Raw genomic sequence first — 21839 nt, forward strand, 5'->3', positions numbered from 1 at the left:
TAGTTTTAATTATCAATTATTTATTTCCTTCTAAATTCAGGCTTTGCATTTTGAAGGAGTTGATGAAATTCATCTAAGCTTCCAAATTCTGAATGCTCAGATTAATAAGAAATCTGGTTCCTCATATGCTCTTCATCTGGCTAACCGGTTGTTTGGAGAACAGACATTCAATTTCCTTGATGTAAGTCAGTGTGATTATTTATTTTATTTTTTCTGTGTTTTTTTTCCCCCAGTGAACAAATGAATCTTTTTTGCAAAACATGGTATATAATGCATTAGGACAGAATGTAAACTAAAAAAACAGGGACATATATAACAATAGTTACATTTTTGACAGGACCATTTTCATTCCTTATCGCAATGATAAGAGATGAATGATCATAACCATTTATGAAAAGTGTTGGATCGGAAAAGCAGTCACGATAAATGGCTGTCTAGGTAAACTGTGTTCATTCAATCTCCTATCCCCTCTATGGTCACTTTTGCAAAGTGGTCACCTTTGCGATAGTAACCGGAGGAGAGAGCCAGTAAGATGCGGTGATTCGAAGATCTCTCTACTACAGTGCTCTCCCGTAGGCTTCAGTGTTTAATGCTATCTTTAAATGGAGTTAGCCATCGGGCAAAAGTTCTGAAAATCTTTGATTTTTGGAATTTTGTAAATTATGGTAAATAGCAGTCCCCATCAAAATCTATGGGGACTATTTTTGTATACGATAACAGTGGGACCACAGCAGATATTGGAGATATTTGCTGCAATCCCCTAGTTATAAATAGCTAGGATCCTTAATATTGCGGTTGTCCCCTGAAAACTGCAGTTTTTGGGGGATTAGGAGTTTCTTAAATAAGCCTCTAAAACCAAAACTAAAACCAAATCTGATGTCAAATGGTAGCAAAGTGAAACCATCTATAATAAACTGTCTAAGTTGATTTTTTTTTTTTTAGGATTTTATATTAAGACATTCTATAAGCCAAGTCACGAAACATTAAAATCCCAAATCTGTTGAAAACCATCATGGATTCCTGATATTTGGGATGTTACTCTAGAACTTTAGGTGATGCAGTGGTCTTACTTTTGCACACCACCTGTTGTTTGAACTTTTCACCTTGGCCCATTCAACTGATAGATGGGAAGGAAAAGTCTCCACAAGGCTACGCTGAGTCACATCTGATACTTGAGCTACAGCTGTTGTGATTAAATGGGCAAGAGGGTACAAGAATCTCACATTTCAGAATATTGGTGATCCTCTTACTGTTCCAGATTGGTTTTAAAACAATTTTTTCTGCACAGTATCGCATTTTGTTCTGTATGCTGGAATTATGTATAGTATCAGATTGTATTATATTTATTATACAAGGTAATAATATGTATATAATTTCTGTATTATAACACACATGTATATCAGTATTGGGTTTTTTTTCCCTAGAAAGAACAGCATAGGCTTATGCAACAAAGTATAAAAAAAGAATACGTAAATAAATTAATAAAAAAAAATAAAGAAATAATGAAAATAAAATTATAGGTTCCTGCTTCTTTCCTTGTCCAGTTTGGGGGAGGGGTTGTACTCATGCTTCCAGTCCAGTGCTTCTTGGTGTCAGAGTGACTCCTTGGTCCAGTGTACCAGGTGTCATTTTTGTGAAATGGGTTCTATTAATTGCAGATAATTCAATTTGAATCTTTAAAACTAGTTGATTACCCAAATTTGTTTTGTTGCTATCATGCAGCTTCCTCTAGTTTAGCTGGGGTCTGTCCTGCTTTTGCTTACCTCTAGACATATGTCCAATTTTCAAAGTTTTATCTGGTTTGATTTATTTCCACCAATGCCCACCAAGAAGATAGACAAACATAAAACTTACACATGAAATAAGCATTCCACATTGATTAATAGTCAAAATATAAATTGAAGGTGTGTTCAAAGACAAGATATGCTCTGATAGATGCAGTGGATATACAAAGTCTACACACCCTTAATGAAATTGAGGAATTTTGTCATGTAAAGCCTAAAATAATAATCAATTCTCTCTGACCATTTTCCACCTTTTAATATGAACTTGCAAGCAGCAAAAATCTATTGACCTCAAAACAACCATGATGTTAGATAATGATTCTAATGAATTCAATGGAATCAGGATGGAAAATGCATTCTAAAGAGGAGTACTATCGGTCTTTGTGAACGGGCATCTTGCAGCCACAATAACAGGCTGTAGTGAAGCCAGAAGTGATCCTGCCACACAGCACAAATGCCGAATGGCAACTTCTTACTTATTTGGCCACGTGTGTGTGTGTGGCCAAATGAATGATGCTCTTGTTGGCTCTCACACTGAGCAGCACGATCATCATACATTTGGCCACATTTATGGAAGGAATAAAAAAACAAGTTAAATGTTTCCAGTGGCAAAAACAACAGGTTTGTCTTGGAAATATTCTCATGCATTCAACCCTATATATGCTGCAGGACTGTAAGCACACAGACAGAAAGTGAATCCTTGGGAACGCAGTACAGACAGGAAATTGATGTTTTGGAGGATTATTGAATAATAAAGGTAATGCAGATTTAGTTAATGTCAGAGCCTAAAGTTAGTGAATTGAAATTGCAAAAAATGGAAAACGTAAATGGGAAGTAAAGCCACTATTTGTCATTAATATAATGATAGGCTGTATACTGCTAAGCCTTATGTTGCCATATTAGGAAGAAGGTGTAACTCTAAACAAGCAGACCTGCAACAGGAAGACAGTGACTGACAGGCAGACTTTCAACAGGCAGACAGTGAATGACAAGCAGACTTGCTTTGCAGAAATGCATGTGAAGAAAATTTTGTATCCATTAAGCTCTTTCCTCGCTTTTGCTAAAATATAATTATTCCAAAATGATTTCCCCTTAAGAGAAATGCAAAGTTTAATTGTAAGTCACTCTTCTCATTACAAAACTTGTTTTAATTATCATTTCTCGCCAGGAATTTTTATCTTCTCTCCAAGGTTTATACTATGCTAAACTAGGCACTGTTGATTTCATGTCTGCATGTGAAGCTGCTAGAAAGAAAATCAATACATGGGTTTCAGAACGAACAAAAGGTTAGTATTTTACTTCATTTTATTTAGAATGCTGTATGAGAAAGATGGCAACATCAGCTACTAGAGTCCAGGAAATTGCATTTATGTTTGTTGAATACGTTACTGCCATTTACATTGTCTTTTGTTAGGTTAGGTCAGTAATTCAATTATTGCATTGAATGAAGGATAAAATATCCAGATACCCAAATATGTTAAGTAAGGCAATTTTTCAATGGGTATACTTATTGTTAAATGTGCCAAATAAGGCAAATATAACCTCTAACCTATATATGTTGGTTAGATATACTTCCTAGCAGCATGTATCTAACTAATAGGGAAAATATAACCCCCTGTCCTATATCTAACCGTTGATTTGGTAAACTTTTAGCAGACTGTATTTAACTGGTAAATTTCTTAAGACTTTTCACCTTTGTTGGTGTGGGCATATGTAGTCCTCTGCATATGTCTTCCAAACTGTGCGTAAACCCTCATTATTTTGGGTTGGGGCAAAATGAAAAAAATAAATAATAAACTGTCTTCCTATTCATCCTTCCCCACCTGCGCCTCAACCCCCCCCCCCCCACCCATACTAACATACCCTTGTTTAAAATGCACTATTTGTTTTATTGCTTTGTCATTATTTATGAAACAATGTAAGCAATTTTGTGATAACACATTTGTTTATTTGCTAAGTTTGTACAATAAATAAAGAATATATAATATATACTATCTGGCATTGTTGTAAAGAGCTGCTGTAGGACTGCAAGGTTGTAACCTAAACTGCCGTTAACCATTCTATATTAAAAACATAATTTATTTATAGGAAAAATCCCAGAAGTACTGTCTGAGGGATCAGTGGATGGAAATACCAAACTGGTGCTAGTGAATGCTATATATTTTAAGGGGGACTGGGCTGAGAAATTCAACATTGAACATACAACAGAAGCGCCATTCAGATTAAACAAGGTAACACCCTAATTTATTTTCATCACGTCTGATTTGTTGTTCCTTTTAACCCTGTGTCTGAAACAATGGGTGGAGAATTCAATTGGCCACTTTACTGCCGAAAGTAATGCGGCCTGCGCACTATTACCGATATTACGGTAATAGTGCGCATTATTACCATTAATACAGTAATCTTTAACGCTGGTTTTTGCTTGCAGCTCAGGGAGCCGCAAGCAGAAATCAGGGTTAAAATTACTGTATTAACGGTAATGGATATAGCGCAACGTTACTCGCGGCAGAATTGAATTCCCCCAATGTGTTATCTTCGGATTTCAATTTGCATCTGTGTCTAGCAAAAATGTCCTCCACAAAACTGATAGAAATGTGCCAATACTTCTCTACGGCCATGTCCTGCTTAATCTCGGGTAGAACTCACTATCACAGTAACTATAAAACAGAGCAGAATAAAATTATAGCACAAAATACATCAGCCACAGCTGTTTCAATGTATAACATCAAAACAATTTTTTTTTCTTCCCAGAATGATCAGAAGCCAGTGAAAATGATGTATCAAATGAAGAGGTTTCCCTTCAACTATGTCCCAGAAGTCAGCTGTCGTATTCTGGAGCTCCCGTATGTTGGAAAAGAACTCAGTATGATTATCCTGTTACCTGACGACATTGAGGATGACACTACTGGGTTACAGAAGGTACATTTATTGTACAGCCAGTGTTTGCCTGTGAATGCAGATCATTATTATCAGTTGGTTTGCTGCACAAAATCAAAAGTGACCATATGCAAAAGGAAAGTAATTTTGCATAAAAAAACCTCTAATTCAATAATTCCACCTGAAAGGCAGATACTGTTTTATGAAAATATATAAATATCCCCTAAAAAACACTTTTCCACTTTCATGGGCTTTATTTTTTACAAATAAATGTTATGTGTTAAATCTACGATAATAAATGTGTTATTGTGCAAATATATATCCTTACCTAATTTGCACTGTTAATTCAATACACTCTTCAATAGAGAGTATCATTTGGTACCTGAAAATGTCAAAATTGTGGAGCCATTTCTCTCTTCAGTGGGAGAGCGTTACAGCATTGTATGTGCGTGTGATACACATGTACGACAGTTACATAAGCAACATTTATATGGTTGACACCATAATATAGACTGGGTTGGAAAATTGACAATAATGATGTAGACACTATTAGGTCGACAATTCGAATGTAGACACTATTAGGTCGACAATAATATCCCTAACACTAACCATATAATACTGTTTTCATTTCACTTGTCGATCTAATACTGCCCACATTTCAGTTGTCTAGCTTATGTTGTCGACTTTCTTAATGTCGACCAAATAAATGTCTAGCTATCTACTGCTTACCTGGTATGTGGACGACATCATCATCATCATTTATTTATATAGCACCACTAATTCCGCAGCGCTATACAGAGAATCCACTCGCCTCAGTCCCTGCCCCATTGGGGCTTAGTCTAAATTCCCTAACACACACACACATGGGTCAATTTGTTAGCAGCCAATTAACCTATCAGTATGTTTTTGGAGTGTGGAAGGGAACCAGAGTATTTGGTGGAAACCCACGCAAACACAGGGAGGACATACAAACTCTTCACAGATAAGGCCATGGTTGGGAATTGAACTCCAGTGCTGTAAGGCAGAAGTGCTAACCACTAAGCCACCGACATAAACACTTCCTAACCCTCACCGCTATGTCATCTGTATACGTTAGCAGTGTTACCTACACAAAAAAGTAATTGTGCCAGAACAATTGACATATAATGCAGCTGTTGGGGCAGACATGTATGGCACGTATATCTGCATACAATGCTCACCTACCATAGATGTCTAGAAGTATATCAAACATAGTCTTTAAGAAAGTTTAATGTCATTAAGCTTAAACTGTTGCCACACTGTACTTAAACTGTTGAAAATGAGAGTGAAAAATACAGAAGGATAAAAATAGGGTGTCACCATGCAAACAATACTTATGTATTTGTGATCTCTCCATTTGCTTTTGCACATTGCACCTGTTTGTGATTGCAACAATGGCAGCTTTGCAGTTTAGCACAGAATTTCATATATAAATGAGCAAAAACCAGACACACAAGATCAAAAGGCAGTGCACATTTTGCATTACATTTGGCCATTATGAGTGACCACCATTGTCTTCTATTAACACTGATAAAAGGCTCCATGTGACGTCTTCTGTTATTCCTAAAATATATTCTTGAAATATTTGAATAGAGCAAAATTGAGGACAAATGGTGCAACTTAGCGTCTGTTATTTGTATTATCGATCGATGTGTGCCTCAATTTGCACCACACCTCCCTAGTTTAGCTATAAAATGGGTGGTACATATATGGTACACTCCGGCACATCTATAGTTTTCGGAGTGCCGAAGAATCTTGTCCATCGATTTTTAACATCTAATATTGCAAATGACATTTTTCGCACTAACCAACCTCATTTTAACTCATTTGACTTCATTTGGATTTACTCATCTATTATAAGCACTTTTCTAATTTACTTCTGTTTATACCCACAGCTTGAAAAGGGACTGACCTTAAAAAAGCTTCAAGAATGGACACGATCAGAAAATATGCATCCAATTGATGTTCACGTGCACCTACCCAAATTCAAACTAGAAGACAGCTATAAGCTTAAATCAGCCTTATCCGCTCTGGGAGTGGTGGATATCTTTGATTTGTTTCATGCAGACCTGTCAGGAATGTCAGAATCCCCAAATCTTTTCTTATCTGAAGTCGTCCACAAGTCTTTTGTGGAGGTGAATGAAGAAGGCACAGAAGCAGCGGCTGCCACTGCGGGCATTGCGATGATGTGTATGCTGCGGGAAGAGCATTTCAAAGCTGACCATCCTTTTCTTTTCTTCATTCGTCACAATGAAACAAATGCCATACTTTTCTTTGGCAGATTTTCCTCCCCATAGAAGAGTAAATAATAGTGATAAAACAACCCAAGTATGCTAATGTTTGTCCTGGCATACATCAAAAGTAAACATTAAAATAAAGTGCTCACTGTTCTTGAAGCAATGTTTCTTGTTCATTGTACAAAACCAAGTCATATATCATGTATTATCAGACATGTTGATAGATGTTTGATGTAACTATAGTAATCGTTACCTTTTTACCATTAGTAAATTGATCTAAAAGGCAAATGATTAAAAACATGTGAGGTAATGATACAGTACATTACACAGAAGCAGCCCAGACAAGCTGGCACGCAGACAATGCTGTGATTGGTTCTGATGGCCTCGACAACATGGAGGAGAGCATCTTTACCATTCAAGGGTGTCAAATGAACACCCCCAGCAACCTCTATCTTATTGATAGCACTCGGTCTCTGTTCCACCACAAAGACACATCCAGGGTACCTAATAACTGGATACAACACTCAAGTATGTGGGAGTGCTTCTGTCATCAGAGAAAAGTAAAACAAATAGACGCTAAGCATGGTCTCGAGAGGTGAAATACTGTGTGTGATAGCCAAGAAAACCTTTTTTGTTCATTAAATAGACTTGAGTTGCTATAGTTTTAAGCCTATTTCATCATCTGATATATCGCATATTTAAACATATATAATACAAATCAAAATGTTATCATTTGAGGTATACTATTGTGTATTGATCTCATGTAGAGATATGGGTGAAGAGATTGATCAGTGAATCTCTCAAAGTGAGATTGAGCAGGAGACGGCGATTACTAGCTCATTTTAATATATAGGTATAATGTACGAACCATCTGATGATGCCAGTGTCTCAGTTCAAAAGACACTGTGCCTTACCTCACACCTATGTACTAAGTAAGCCAGTAATTGGCATCCCAAGCAAATGTCATCAAATGCAGAGCACAGTACACCTGTCACCATTATCTGCTCCAAGCCTAATGGGCCCTTAAGCTGGAACTGACAGCATACTATATATAGTGTATAACAAGAATAGCACCAGGTCTGAAATGTTTTTTTATTCCTTCAATTACAACAGTATGTTGACAATCAAAAACTATTATAATTGCATAGTTATTACATTTATTTTTCTTTGAACTCTAACATTGTTAATTGAAACAATGCAATTTAGTAGTAACCAGCCAGCATAGTTCAGGCTGTCAGCTTAGCTACAGACACGCCATAGTCAGTTATATTTGGCAGTGTTAATAAAAACAAAGGCTTCTTTGACGCACTACCAATGGTCAGCAGTTTGTGGGGGCTTACATAGCTCACAATAGCAGACAAATAAACAGCTGAGCATTACACACTACTGCATTTATTCTGCTAAGCGCTTCTTTTCAGCTGTTTTATGCTTCATTTTCTGTAGCTCACAGAAAATAATCAAATCTGACCACAATACCAGCTGGCTTACAGTGAATATAACATTGCAGTGTCTTTTGTCAACTGTTTTTCACAATGTAGTGACTCTTGAAACTTTTCAGCTTTGCTTATTTTACAATTGTAATGAGCATTGACAACTTCCATGAACCTTGCTGACATTTTGACACTAGGAAAGGAGTGTAACCTTGAGTGAAGAAATAAAGTTTTAGGACTGTACTTTTAATAATTATTACTGCATGTTAAATAACACTAACAAATTGTGCAGGACTGGACAGTGGCTATAAAAAGCATTCACACTTTTGTTTTTCCAGTTTTAATTTTTTTAGATCATGGAATGAAAATACGTTTACTCAGGAATTCTTACAATGGCACAAATATAATGTCAGATTAAAAATAACTCAATCTTATTCTTAATTATAAATAAACAAACAATAATTAACTAACAATGTACCTCCTCATATTAATGCTTGGTAGAAGCACCTTTGCCAACAGTTAAGCATAGAGATGGATCGATTATAATTCGGGGTTGTGTGACAGCCAGTGGAACAGAGAGTGCTGTCTGGGTGGAAAGAAGGATGGATTCAACGAAACAACAACAAATTGTACAAGTTAAAGTCCCACAGCCAGTGAATAAATTAAAGCTGAAAAGAAGATGATTGTCAGGAACTGCTGGCAGCCTTCTGCATTGTATGCTGCTTTGCATTGGCAGCGCCTGCCTTCTGGACTTGGGACTTATTTTATTATGTTTATCTGGCAGTACCTCTGTTCACCAGAGGTGCTGCTATTGTGCCTTTTTCCTTTGTTATTGCTAGGGGTTAACCTGTGTCACTTATCTCCTGCACTTGGGTGTTCCCTACTTATACCTGCCTCTCTCCCTCTCCTGTGCTGGTCATTGTTGTTTTGTTGTCTTCACCTTTGGTTTGTGTCCTGGTTCTCCTGTGCTCTCGGTTGTCACATCACTACTCCGGATCTCTCTTCATCTAACCATTTCTCCTGCATCCGCAGTATTCCTTCCAACCAGTATCCAGTCTTCTCTGATATTCCTGTGCAGATTTAGCATTATTTGGTTTGTTCTATTTATCTGTATTTTGACGAATAAACACCTATATTCTCTATCACAGCCCGGGCTCCATAGCTGTGACTTTGATGCATGACAGTATGACCAGCCAAAAAGACAGCTTTGGAGTTGTGTGAAAGATCCTGTTTCAGACTTTCTCCTGGGACTCTTTCTGCAATTGTTTTTCATTTGTTTCCTTTTGCAACATGTCTGCCTCACAAATTACTGAACAACCTTTGCTACAGACTCTACAAACAGACATAATATTACTACGCTCTCAGTTGGCTCAATTCTCGGCCTTACTTATGGACCCACTCCAGAGACTGTCAGATTTTGTCTATCCCAGTTCTTTTGCAGTTAATTTGTCTCATCCAACCTTCTATGCTGCTGAATCAGTGCAAACATCTCTTAATAGTAATACTACAAATTTACAGTTTACCAAGAACTATGGTGTAACAAACTTCAGGTTCACAGGTGGTCCACACCCCCATCTGACCGAAGAGGAGTTGTGGCACAGAAGAACTAATAAATTATGTCTCTACTGTGCCAGTAATATACACTTTTTATAAGACTGTCCTCTCTGCAGACCATGACAGCCTACAGAACCGTCTTCATTTTATTTTCCTCCTCATTCTGTATTTGTTTGCTTCACTTCCAGTTCCCACATTACAGCCTTTGCTGCTCCCTGGGATGAGGCCCAGTCCGTCAGTTCCAGCCGCCTGTCCTGAGGCGCCAGTTCCAGCCGCCTGTCCTGAGGCGCCAGTTCCAGCCTCCTGTCCAGATGTGCCAGTTCCAGCTGCCTGTCCAGAGGCGCCAGTTCCAACCGCCTTTTCTCGAGGTGCCAGTTTTGGCTGCATGTCCAGAGGTGCCAGTCTCTGCCATCTGCCTTGAGGTACCAGTTCCAGTGGCCTGTCTCAATGTGTCAGTTTCTGCTGCAAAACACATCAAAATTCACTGCCTGACTTGGCGGACAGAAATAGTGTATATAATAAATGGGTAAACGTCAGTATAGCACATTTAGTATAGAATTCAGGAACAGGGTCAGAGCAACCATAAGTCAAACCTAGGCAACTGATTATCCATTGTCATGCTCCTGCACCACTCCCACATGGAGAACCAGCTCCTTAAAGGAAGGAGAAGCAGCCAGCAGCTACTTACATGTGAGCTGTTTGTTGCTGCTTCTCTGTCAGTATTACATTTCCAGTGCCTGAAGGATGCTTCTGTCTGCTAAAGTAAGCCACGTGGTTGGGGGTGCAACATAAGTGGGGGTTGCTTCCACTGACAGGAGGGGTAACAATGCTTATGGTGACCATAGGGCTGGTGCAAGCCCTGCAAAGGGTAATAATATGGTAGGTGGAACGGGTAAATTGGGTAAATATTCATAAAATAGTATATAGCAAAACATAAAAATGTTCTGTACAATATGGTGTAGCACAATTGGCACAAACTGGTTGATTACTTACTATTAATATGTGACATATAGGTTCTGTATGTATGTATGTGTGTGTGTATATATAATATATATATATATATATATATTATATGCTAATATATACAGACACTAGATAAAACACTTGCCAAACAAAGCAACAGTTCATATTCTATTGTAATGCTCACTTCCTAACTGCGCCGATAACAAACAAGTTTGGCTGCTATTTGGTGGTGCATGTGCTTCAACTGGAATTTCCTTAGACACACTGGATGTTAACTCAATCCTTAATCTTCATGTATATAGGTACATTATGATCATGAAATCCTCCATAACACTTTTTTAATATTAACTCTGTTTTTGAACACTTGTTTAATACTTTTTCTGTGATGCTCCTAATCCAATAATAAAAACACTTTAACTGCAATGTATGATTAAATAATGAGTTTGATTCAGTCTCTAGATAAATTTACTGAATTATGTCAAATAAATTAAAACTAGCTAGATTAACACTGGCTCAGTCATTGAAATTCCATGTTGTCTTCAACAATAGTAGATTTGTTAAGTGCCCAGGTTCTTAACGGCCCATTGACTGTTTCTCCCATCTCTGCAATGAAGACTAACTCTATCAGAGTTGCCAAATTCAGGCCTGTTCTACATGAATTCAAAGTTGTTTCATTTCTTTATTATGGACTTGACACGGCTCCAGGGGTTATTAAAAATATCTCAAATAGTCTTGTATGCTTCTTCCGTTTGGTGCTTTTTTAAATAACGTTTTCTCAGATTTTCTTTGATGTTTATGATGAAGTCCTTCTTTGTAAATACACTAACCAACGGTGAGACCTCTCAAATACTGGTGCAGTTACTTTGAAATGAATTGAAAAATATTGATTGTTCGCTGGTGGACTGCAGACAATTGTGAGACAGCTGAAGACAACTGATGTTTGTTTAGGCTTATTTTAATAAATAAGCAACATTCATGCAATCAATTATTCTCTCTTTTTATTTGTAATTAATTAATAAAGATATGTTTTTCTTTTTTGTGATCAGTGGTAAGAATTCCCAAATCCATTTGGATTCCATGATATAAGAAAATAAAATATAAAAGTCAGGATGTGAATACTTTTTATAGACACTGTACATACAAATTAAGGACAGCAAAATTTAGATCTACAAAAAAAGTTCCCAAACATATACAGCCCAGAGCAGAGGTATGGCATCCTATTGAAACTCCAATTGACTAGAGGTTATACAATAAGTTACTTTTGTTATTTAGTAGTAGATGGCACCAGTTATTTATATGGGTAAAGCAGGAATTCTGACAAGGGGTAAAATTGCGACTATTTGGAACTAGTAGGTCTATTTTCCTGTAAAATGGATAGAGTTAGAAAAACAGTTGGTAGAGTCCCACTTGTAAAAATATGGAGCTAATAACTAGTAGCAAGAGTGGTGGGATACTGGTTATGGGGTCAACAATTGCACTCAAATACAATTCATATAAACATACCTGGTTAGAAACATAGAATTTGACAGCAGATAGGAACCACTTGGCCCATCTAGTCTGCTCCTTTTCTAACCTATAGTAACCTCAATCCATATTTGATCTTTGGCTCTTTGTAAGGATATCCTTATGTCTATCCCAAACATGTTTAAATTTCTCTACTGTATTAGCCTCTACCACCTCTGGTGGGAGGTTATTCCACTTATCCACTACCCTTTCTGTGAAGTAGTTTTTCCTCAAATTTCACAGTCGAAGTCTTGATGTGGAGGTAGTCAGCTGCTCTTTGAGAGAACACGTCCTGGAACTCATGTTATTGAGGAGGGAGCTGCTCAAGCACTGATTGCAAGATCCGGAAGGTCAAGCAGGACCGCGAAAAGTAAGAGCTCAACTGAGTAATTTCCCGTTTAACCCAATCCACTACAGGGTTGTGAAGAGAAAGCCAGGGATGGCCCAAAATTTAAGGGACAGATGGGCAAACTATGAGGAAAAATGACAGGGCTTCTGAGTGAAGAGCACCCAGGGTAAGCTGCAGTAGAGGAGTCTCACAAAGAATTTTGCCGCCAGGCAATGGACTATCATCCAGGCCACAAACTGTAATAGCGGAATTAAGCTTTATAGACGGAATTCCAGCAGTGTGTGCGAACCCGATGTCCAGGAAGTTGCCGGCAGCACCTCTGTCAATAAAGGCCGAGATGGCCACAGAACGGGCATCATGAGAGATGTGTGCAGAAACCAAGACAGCATTTTTTGGGAAACGATTTGCAGACCTAGGCGAACTTCCCCATCATTCCCTAGGCATGCTCTTTTCCCAATTTGTTTGGACAAGAGCGGGAGAATTGGCCCTTGATTCCACAGTAGAGGCAGAGGCCTTGAGACCGTCTTCTGTTTTTTTCCTCAGAAGAAAGACAGTATGCCCCTAATTGCATGGACTCTTCCATGTCTGTAGATCCAGGAACAAAAGCAGAAGCGAAAGAAGGTGCCTCTTTTTCCACCTTCCTCTCCTTAATTCTTCTATCGATCTTGATGGCGAGTTGCATGAGGGTCTCCAGGAATGTTGGAGAAGGATACTGTACCAGGGCGTCCTTGATCTGTTCTGACAGCCCTAGGCGAAACTGACTACGTAAAGCCGGATCATTCCATTCGCTGTCAGTTGACCATCATCTTAATTCAGCACAGTATTCCTCAGCAGAATGCTGGCCTTGTTTCAAGGCCCTCAGATGAGTCTCAGCAGAGGCCACTCCATCCGGGTCATCGTAGATTAGACCCAAAGCATTGAAGAAAACATCCACAGGCTGCATGGTTGGACTTGTTGGAGCCAGCCTAGAGGCCCATGACTGGGGGTCGCCCTGGAGGAGGGAGATGACGATCCCGACCCTCTGTTGTTCCGAGCCGGAAGACCGAGGTCTCAGACAGAAGTAGAGCCTACAACTCTCCTTCAAATTCTGGAACAAAGCTCTGTTCCCAGAAAACCGGTCTGGCAAATTTAACTTGGGGTCTACCACGGAAGCCAAGGTTACTTGCGAAGTCCTAGAGGCTTCTTCTTGAGCAGATAGACAATGTGATAATCCCTGAACCATCTGCGACAGGGTCTAAATTTGACCAGCCAGAACCTGGGCTGGAGATGGGTTGGTTCCAGAATCATCCATTCCAAGAACTTCCTCCTGGAAATTTTCACGGCCGGTTATAATGTTAAGCTGCCGGTTTGATAACTAACTTGCAGAACAGATGATAGAGGTCTTCACTTTTAGCAGCCGCCTTTCCCATAGAGCTTTATGTGCTCACAGGTACTCAGATGTCCCCAGGACTTAACTCTTAGCGTAGTGCAAGTTCGTTATACAACACCGCAGCGGCAGGCCAAAGGAGGCTGAGAAGTTGGTAGCGGATGGTCAAGGGTCACAATCAAGGTAGAATGGTCAGATAACACATCCAGGGTCAGGGTCACAGGCAAAACAGCGGAGTCCAAGATACAGGCCAAAGGGTCAGGGGTACAGGCAAGGTCCAAGGTACAGGCAGAGGGTCACAACAATAAATCAGCAATACAGGAATCCAGAGCAGGTTAGCAACAGTGCAGACTGGACGCTATAATCGGCAGGGAGGCTAAGCCCTCCCTGCCTTAAATACCAATATTGGCCAATCAGGGCTTTGCCCTGTAACAATTACCAGGAGGAGATTAATTAAATAACTGACTCATTAATCAGCTCACAGGCTGTGTACTGTTTCATGCACGTGCCCGTCTGCCCTGTGTTGTCGGGTCATGCTATTAGAACACTCAGCATCCGGCCGCTGCCATAGCAACAGTCGGGACCGAGAAACCGGAAGTGACGTCCCAGTCATCATGGAGACGGCTGGGACACGGGGAGAAGCATAGAGTCGCGGTGGTGCCCGCGGCCACTGTGGCTCTTAACACAATGACCTATACAGTTACTTCTTTCTTTCCACTACTGATTTCTCTCCCTATGCTTTGTTACATTGCTTACTTCAAATCATCTGAAATAGTGACTCCTAGATCTCTTTCCTCCTCAGTAGTTTTCATTATAGTGCCGTTAATATTATATTTAACCTTTGGGTTTTTGAGACCCAAGAGCATGATTTTGCATTTTTTGGCATTAAACTATAGTTGACACATACTTGACCATTCCTCTAGTCTACCTAGATCATCAATCATTTGTCTTATCCCTCCTGGTGAGTCTACCTTGTTGCATATATTTGTGTCATCTGCAACACATTCCACATCTCCTGGAAGCAAGTATATAGTCTATTCTTTTCTGGTTAATGTACAATACAGATCACCCTAGTGGTGACTACAGTACAATACAAACCTCATTCTCTGTTGGATAATATCCTAGTGGTGGCTACAGTACAATACATACCTCATTCTCTGTTGGATAATATACACTACTAAGCTCATTCACTTGTGGCTAGTATGCAATACAAAACCCACTCCTTGTGGTAGTGCACATTACAAGTCATTATTGGAGTTTGATTGCCCTGTAGTTCAGATGAGAGCTGTAAACAGAACTACGAGCTAATAATACCACTGACAACTACAAAATGTAATAGTTAAATAGAAACAGTGAGAACATGTATAGAAGTAGGGCCAGATATCCACCAGCAGCAGCACTAGCATGGTATCTGCTGTGGCCTGTTTCTGGATGGTCCCGCCATGGCATTTCTAAACTGGCAGCCAAATACAAATTTCTCCGGAGCTATTTTCCATCTGTATTCCCCTGTCTTGCACATTGCCTACCCTGGACTTCGTGTATTGCCATCTGCCTTGTGACCTCTGCCTGGCTCTGAAAGATACTCTTGTTCTACTATCTTGGATTTTGCTTTATTAGTTTTTTTTGTGTTCTTGCTTTGCATAGCAAATAACTGTGATGTTCACTTCCGTTTGTAGAACTACAAGAGGCAGCATACACATGGCTGCCTGTTACGAGCCTGTGACCCCTGACCTCAGCATGTTCATCGATACCGTTGTCTGCTGCCGGCCCTTGACCTCTGACTCCTCTTGCCTGGGTTCTCCCCAGCTGGTACGCACTTCACGACCCTCTGTCAGTCTGCGGCCCAGTCTGTCCCCACCATCAGGGGCTCCAGTGAACACCTGACTGGCAGAGTAGATTCCGGGTTGTGTTGTGCCGGATGGAGGGGTTCCTAACACTGCCAGAGCATGCTGGCATTTGCAGTGCACCTGTAAAAACAATTCTGTATAATAAACATATACACAGTGTAAAATTCCTCTATAAAAATACACACCCTCCTTCACCTAAATCTTTGGGAGGTATTCTTCTTTCTGGCAACCAGTAAATTCCTTTGGAAACAATAAAAAAAAACATAAGGAGCTGTAATGTTAATGACAGGCCTGATCTGTATTGGTTAGTAGTGGTTAGACCCCACGTGGGATCTCACCACTAACCGAAATCAGCTACATTGATACAACATAGCAAAGCTGCTCTGTATTAATTAAAGTCTGACAGGCAGTGGGCCTGTTATTAGCATTTTAGCTTCTTGCGGAGTATGTCACCAGGAGACTGGTTAACCAGCTGAATATGGCTGCCAGGCAGGGCCCGTGGTCCATGGGAGGCTGCAAGAAGTACAGCAATGCCAGAGCCACATCCAATATTTCAGTGTGCAGTTTCCCAGGTTTCACGAAGAGAAAGAATCAGCTCAAGTGCAGGGCCCTATTCCATTGCATCAATGACAACCCTCATAAGCCAGCTATGGGCAATACATTGTAAAGTCATTTATAAGATATCCCTACACAGTTAATTGTGAAATGCATTTGCTTGCATGTGGTCTCAGAGGAAAACCACAAGTTTTCTGTTGGAAATCTGTAACCACAAGTAGGACTGACTATATATGCTGTACATGTCACATCCATACTTACCAAGTTTTTACACCTCCTCTCTGGGATCTGGAGGGGAGGTGTAAAAAATTATTAAGTATGGATGTGATATGTACAGCACATGAAGTGTGAGGGTGGAGGGGGTCGGGGTGGGGCGAATTGTGTCACTTAGGCACCACCACGCAATGATCCAAAAGTGTAATTTTGCCACACAAGGCGAGGCCAAAATGATGAAATTCACCGTGCATTACGTCATGGAGGTTCCCACCTTTCCCACTTCACTAGGAAGTGGGCACAATGCGGGAGAATGGCCTTACCTCCCGGGAGTCCAGGAGGCCTACCCGGAATTCGGGAGCTAGTGTACCCAGTACTCTCAAGTCTAAACCTGTCCACACATTATATATTTGCACACACTACAGCACTACATGATTTTGCCAAGGTGCAAAATATATTTTCTAGCTGATTTTACTTCTATGTAAGAGGAGCAGCCATTAGGCTCCACCCCTAGTGACGTGTGCGGCCGCATCATAGGTTGGGGGCATGGCCAACGGCACGGGGCGCTGGGATATAGATGTGATCAGATGGGAGCCAGAGTCTTTATAGACTTCCCGCCATAGAGGGAGTTCTTCTAGCCGGGACCCAGGAGGGAGGAGACAGTCCCGGGTCCCCGGCAAATGTGGGGGGGAGCGCGAACCACCAAAAAAATCCAGGATCCCTGTAAGGGGACAGTGCCCCCAGCAGAAAGTGCCCTATAAAGGCAGTTAGGTAGTAGGGGAGGTGCGGTAATTTCCGCAAGGTGACATTGACAGACCTCTGTGAGGGGATTAAAAGCCCTAAGTTAAGGGCAGCAAGAGAGCCCTAAAGTGAGGAACAGGTTTTCAGAGGGGATCTCCAAATTCAGGGGTACCCCAGAAGTGGCACCTGTGCTGCACGAGAGAGAGAGCATGGAGAGGTGCAGCACTGATATGACAGTAGACAAGAGGTTGAGAGTCCCCACTACAAAGGCCAGCAGAAAGCCTTTGGAGGAGAAGCTGCTGAAAAGTGTGCCTGAGAGAAAAAAGCATGGATGGATGACAGCCAAAGACTCTGGATAGGGGTGAGTGAGTGGCAGCTGCCACGGAAGCACATCTGTACGACAGCAGGGGGAAAAAGAGAGCCCCTGGATAGGTCCCGATGAGTGCCAGCACCCGGGGAGAAAGTTCCTGGCCAGATGCCCTGTTAGACTGATTCATGTAACCTAAGCAGGAGGGAAAGTGCCATGTGTAACAGTGCGGTTGGACCCTGCAGTCAGGGGAGTACTGTGAGTCAGCAAGACAGTGTGTGACTATGATGAGGTGATGCAGATATCCCTGACAACTGGGATGTGCAACAACTATAAAATATATATACTACAAACTATAAAATATTCTGAAAGTGTTCCCCTAAATAGTTAAATGCAGCTTCAGAGAGATGAGGGGAGGTCCCTGGATAATGGGGAATTACTCTGTACAGCAGCAGTAGGAGCCTCCATGGAAAGCACCCCTATATTTGAGGGGAGGTCACTTCATGAATGCAGTGTGGCAACAAGTTGAAAAGGAGGGTCCCGATGTTGGGGATGGTGCACACAAGCGTAGTGCACTCTGGACCAAGTTAAAGTGGTCACATAACCTTTACCTGCAACCGTTATGCTCTTTTGTGCTGGAGTAGAAGAGGAGTTCAATAAAGTTTTATTCTGTTTTGAGCTGAGATGGCCTGGTGCCCAATATATCATTGCACTGCACCACACCACTGCACTAGAGTCTGTCCACATGTGACTGTGTTAAACACCCGTGTATTTGGAAGGGGGGGTTTCCTCTGGTATTGGTTGCCCGTACCAACCAGCTAGCCGGGGCAGAACTTACTGACTGAAATTAGCAATATGGCCTACAGAGCGACCCTTCACATCTAATTTAAATCCCTAAAGAAATATTTTCTTAATGCGTATTTTTCATGGTGAATTAGTTGTCCATTTTGAAGTATCAAGAAATAAATTCCCTTCAAATACATGTCCTATATGGACAAAAGTATTTGGACACACCTGTTAATTATTGAATTGAGGTGTTTCAATCATACCTGTTGCCAGAGGTATATAAAATCAAGCACCTAGCCATGTAGTCTCCATTTGCAAACATTTGTGATACAAAATGTATCGTTCTGAAAAGCTCAGTGACTTCAAGCGTGGTACTGTGATAGGATGCCACCTTTGCAATAAGATGGTTTGTGAAAATTTCATCCCTGCTGGATATTCCACGGTCAACTGTAAGTGAGATTATTAGAAAGTGGAAGTGTTTAGGAACAACAGCAACTCTGCTACGAAGCGGAATACCACATAAAATCACAGAGCAGGGTCAACAACTGCTAAGGCGCATGGTGTGTAAAAGTCGCCAACGGTCTGCTGGTTCCATAGCTGAAGAGTTCCAAACTTCCACTGGCATTAATGTAAGAAAAAAACTGTGTGGCGGGTTTCCATGGCCGAGCAGCTGCATGCAAGCGTCACATCACTAAGACCAATGCCGAGTGTCGGATGGAGTGGTGTAAAACACACCAACATTGGACTGTGGAGCAGTGAAAACGTGTTCTGTGGAGAGATGAATCACGCTTCTCTGTTTGGCAGTTAGATGGGTGAGTTTGGGATTGGCGGATGCTGGGAGAATGTTACCTGCCTGACTGCATTATGCCAACTGTTAAGTTTGGTGGAGGAGGGATAATGGTATGGGGCTGTTTTTCAGGGTTTGGGCTAGGCCCCTTATCTCCAGTGAAGGGAAATCTTAATGCTTTAGCATACCAAGTCATTTTGGACAATGCTATGCTTCCAACTTTGTGGCAGCAGCTTGGGGAAAGCCCTTTCTATTCTAACATGACTGTAAACAAAGCAAGAGATACAAAGACATGGTTTGTGTAGCGATCCGCGGCTCGCTTCCTCTGTCTGCCTGACGTCATTTGCTATATCTAGTCCCGGCCGTCGTCATGGCATCAGCTGGGACGCCTTCTAATCAGCACTGCGTCCCATCAACACAGGGCAGCCAGGAGCCTGCGCATTAGTTACAATAAAGCCTGTGGGCTAATTAGGTTTAATTGTATTCATTAGGCAGTGTCTTCGGGCTATATCATGCTATACCCAATCCTTGTCCCTGATTGGCTGCATTTAGTATTTAAGGCAGGGAAGGCTTAGCCATTTGTATTGTTTGCTGACCTGCTGTTTGTCTCCTGACCCTGATTGATCGCCTGTTCTGACCCTTGCCTGTACCTTGGACCTTGACTGATCGCCTGTTACCTGGACCTTTGCCTGAACTCTAGATTCCGCTAATTCACTTGTGGTCCTGACCTCTACTTGGAAATTGGACTTGCTTGCTTGCTGCCGACCCTGACCACTTGACTTCACCCTGCCTACCTCGTCTGCTACGCACCTCTGACTCCGGCCTGTCTTTGATCATCCTCTCCAGCCTGGGCTACTGCCTATTGTTCCACCTGTGTTTCGGTCACCTTAAATGAGCTTTTACTACACCGAGCTAAAGACCTGGGGGCATCCAAGTACCAGAGCCGTAACTAGGCATGTGCGGGCGGTGCCGTCGCCCAGGGAGCAAGCCCAACGGGGCGCAGGGCCGGCCCGACACTTCCTGGTGGCTGGCTCCTCTCCAGGAACCAGCAACCTCTGTTGCGCACTGGCTTCTCTGCTTCCTCCCTCCTTATCATCTGCATTGTGCCCTGCAATCTGGACACAGTTGCCAGATTTTTTCCCCCAGGGGGGGGGGGGGGTCGCGGGGGGGTTCCTCGATTTTCATGCGGGAGGGGGTCGCGGGGGAGTGCCGCGATTTTCATGCGGGGGGTTGCGAGGGTTGGTGGGGTGCCACAAGTTGAGAGAGCCGGGGAGAAGAGGTGCAGGGAGAGGACTGAGAGAGCCAGGGGGGAAGAGGTGCAGGGAGAGGACTGAGAGAGCCAGGGGGAAGGGGGTGCAGATAGAAGGGTGACAGCCAGGGAAAAAGGGGGTGCAGATAGAGGGGTGACAGCCAGGGAAAAAGGGGGTGTAGATAGAGGGGTGACAGCCAGGGAAAAAGGGGGTGCAGGGAGAGGGGTGAGAGCCATGGGAAAAGGGGGTGCAGATAGAGGGATGAGAGCCAGAGAAAAAGGGGGTGTAGATAGAGGAGTGAGAGAGCCAAGGAGAAAGGGGGTGCAGGAAGAAGGGTGAGAGAGCCACAGGGGAAGGGGGTGCAGGAAGAGGGGTGAGAGCCAGGGGGAAGGGGGTGCAGGAAGAGGGGTGAGAGCCAGGAGGGAAGGGGGTGCAGGAAGAGGTGTGAGAGCCAGGGGAAAAGGGGGTGCAGATAGAGGGGTGAGAGAGACAGGGGGTAGGGGGTGCAGGAAGAGGGGTGAGAGAGCCAGGGTGGAAGGGGGAGCAGGAAGAGGTGTGAGAGAGCCAGGGGGGAAGGGGGAGTAGGAAGAGATGTGAAAGAGCCAGGGGGGAGGGGGTGCAGGAAGAGGTGTGAGAGAGCCAGGGGAGAAGGTGGTGCAGGAAGACGTGTGAGAGGGACAAAAGAGAATATGGTGCAGGGACATAGGTAAAAGAAAGTGTAAAGGGAGAGACATCTTAAGAATGGGAATGTCAGGGATGCAGCCATCATAAAACTCATGTAGTAATGAAGAATGGGAATGCACAGAGGGGACAAGTGTTAAAAAAATCCAACCCTTCATACTCCATTCATGTGTATTTTCCATACCCCCACTTCTAAATTTCCACTTCGACCACTGCCCTCTGTCCCTACTCCCGACTGCCTGTGTGAGCTGACAGCTGCTGATCCCTCCTCGCCCAGTGCGCCCAGTAGGAGAACAGAACACAGGATGCCATAATCAGGTAAGTTCATATATTTTCTCGTGTGCAATGTGTTTTTAACCATCCTTTCTTGAACTGGGGGCACTACTGTGTATCCAATGACATTTAAAACACTATGTATTGCTCATTATTGCGCTGTATGGTTTCTTGCATATTTATCTGTACAGAGATTTTTAATTAAGAGGAAAAAACACTACTTGTCATAAATTTTGTCTGTGATTGTGTCAATATATCTATTTTTGCTTGCATTGTAAATGGTGTATTAAGCTGCTCCTGGGACTCACACTCTCAGTA

General features: G+C 42.0%; 1 protein-coding gene across 1 annotated transcript in view; it reads left to right on the top strand.

The window, feature by feature from the left end:
* The window catches only part of LOC142158737 (leukocyte elastase inhibitor-like), a 29190-nt gene extending 22115 nt beyond the window's left edge, over positions 1-7075 (top strand). Inside the window, exons 4-8 of the mRNA XM_075212976.1 lie at positions 41-181; positions 2953-3070; positions 3873-4015; positions 4536-4703; positions 6575-7075. Coding sequence (XP_075069077.1) covers positions 41-181; positions 2953-3070; positions 3873-4015; positions 4536-4703; positions 6575-6976 — 972 coding nt within the window. The 3' untranslated portion in view covers positions 6977-7075. The remainder of the gene's footprint in view (positions 1-40; positions 182-2952; positions 3071-3872; positions 4016-4535; positions 4704-6574) is intronic.
* The last annotated feature ends 14764 nt before the right edge of the window (positions 7076-21839 follow it).

Source organism: Mixophyes fleayi, chromosome 5 (genome assembly GCF_038048845.1).
Source record: "Mixophyes fleayi isolate aMixFle1 chromosome 5, aMixFle1.hap1, whole genome shotgun sequence".
Lineage (NCBI taxonomy): Eukaryota > Metazoa > Chordata > Amphibia > Anura > Limnodynastidae > Mixophyes > Mixophyes fleayi.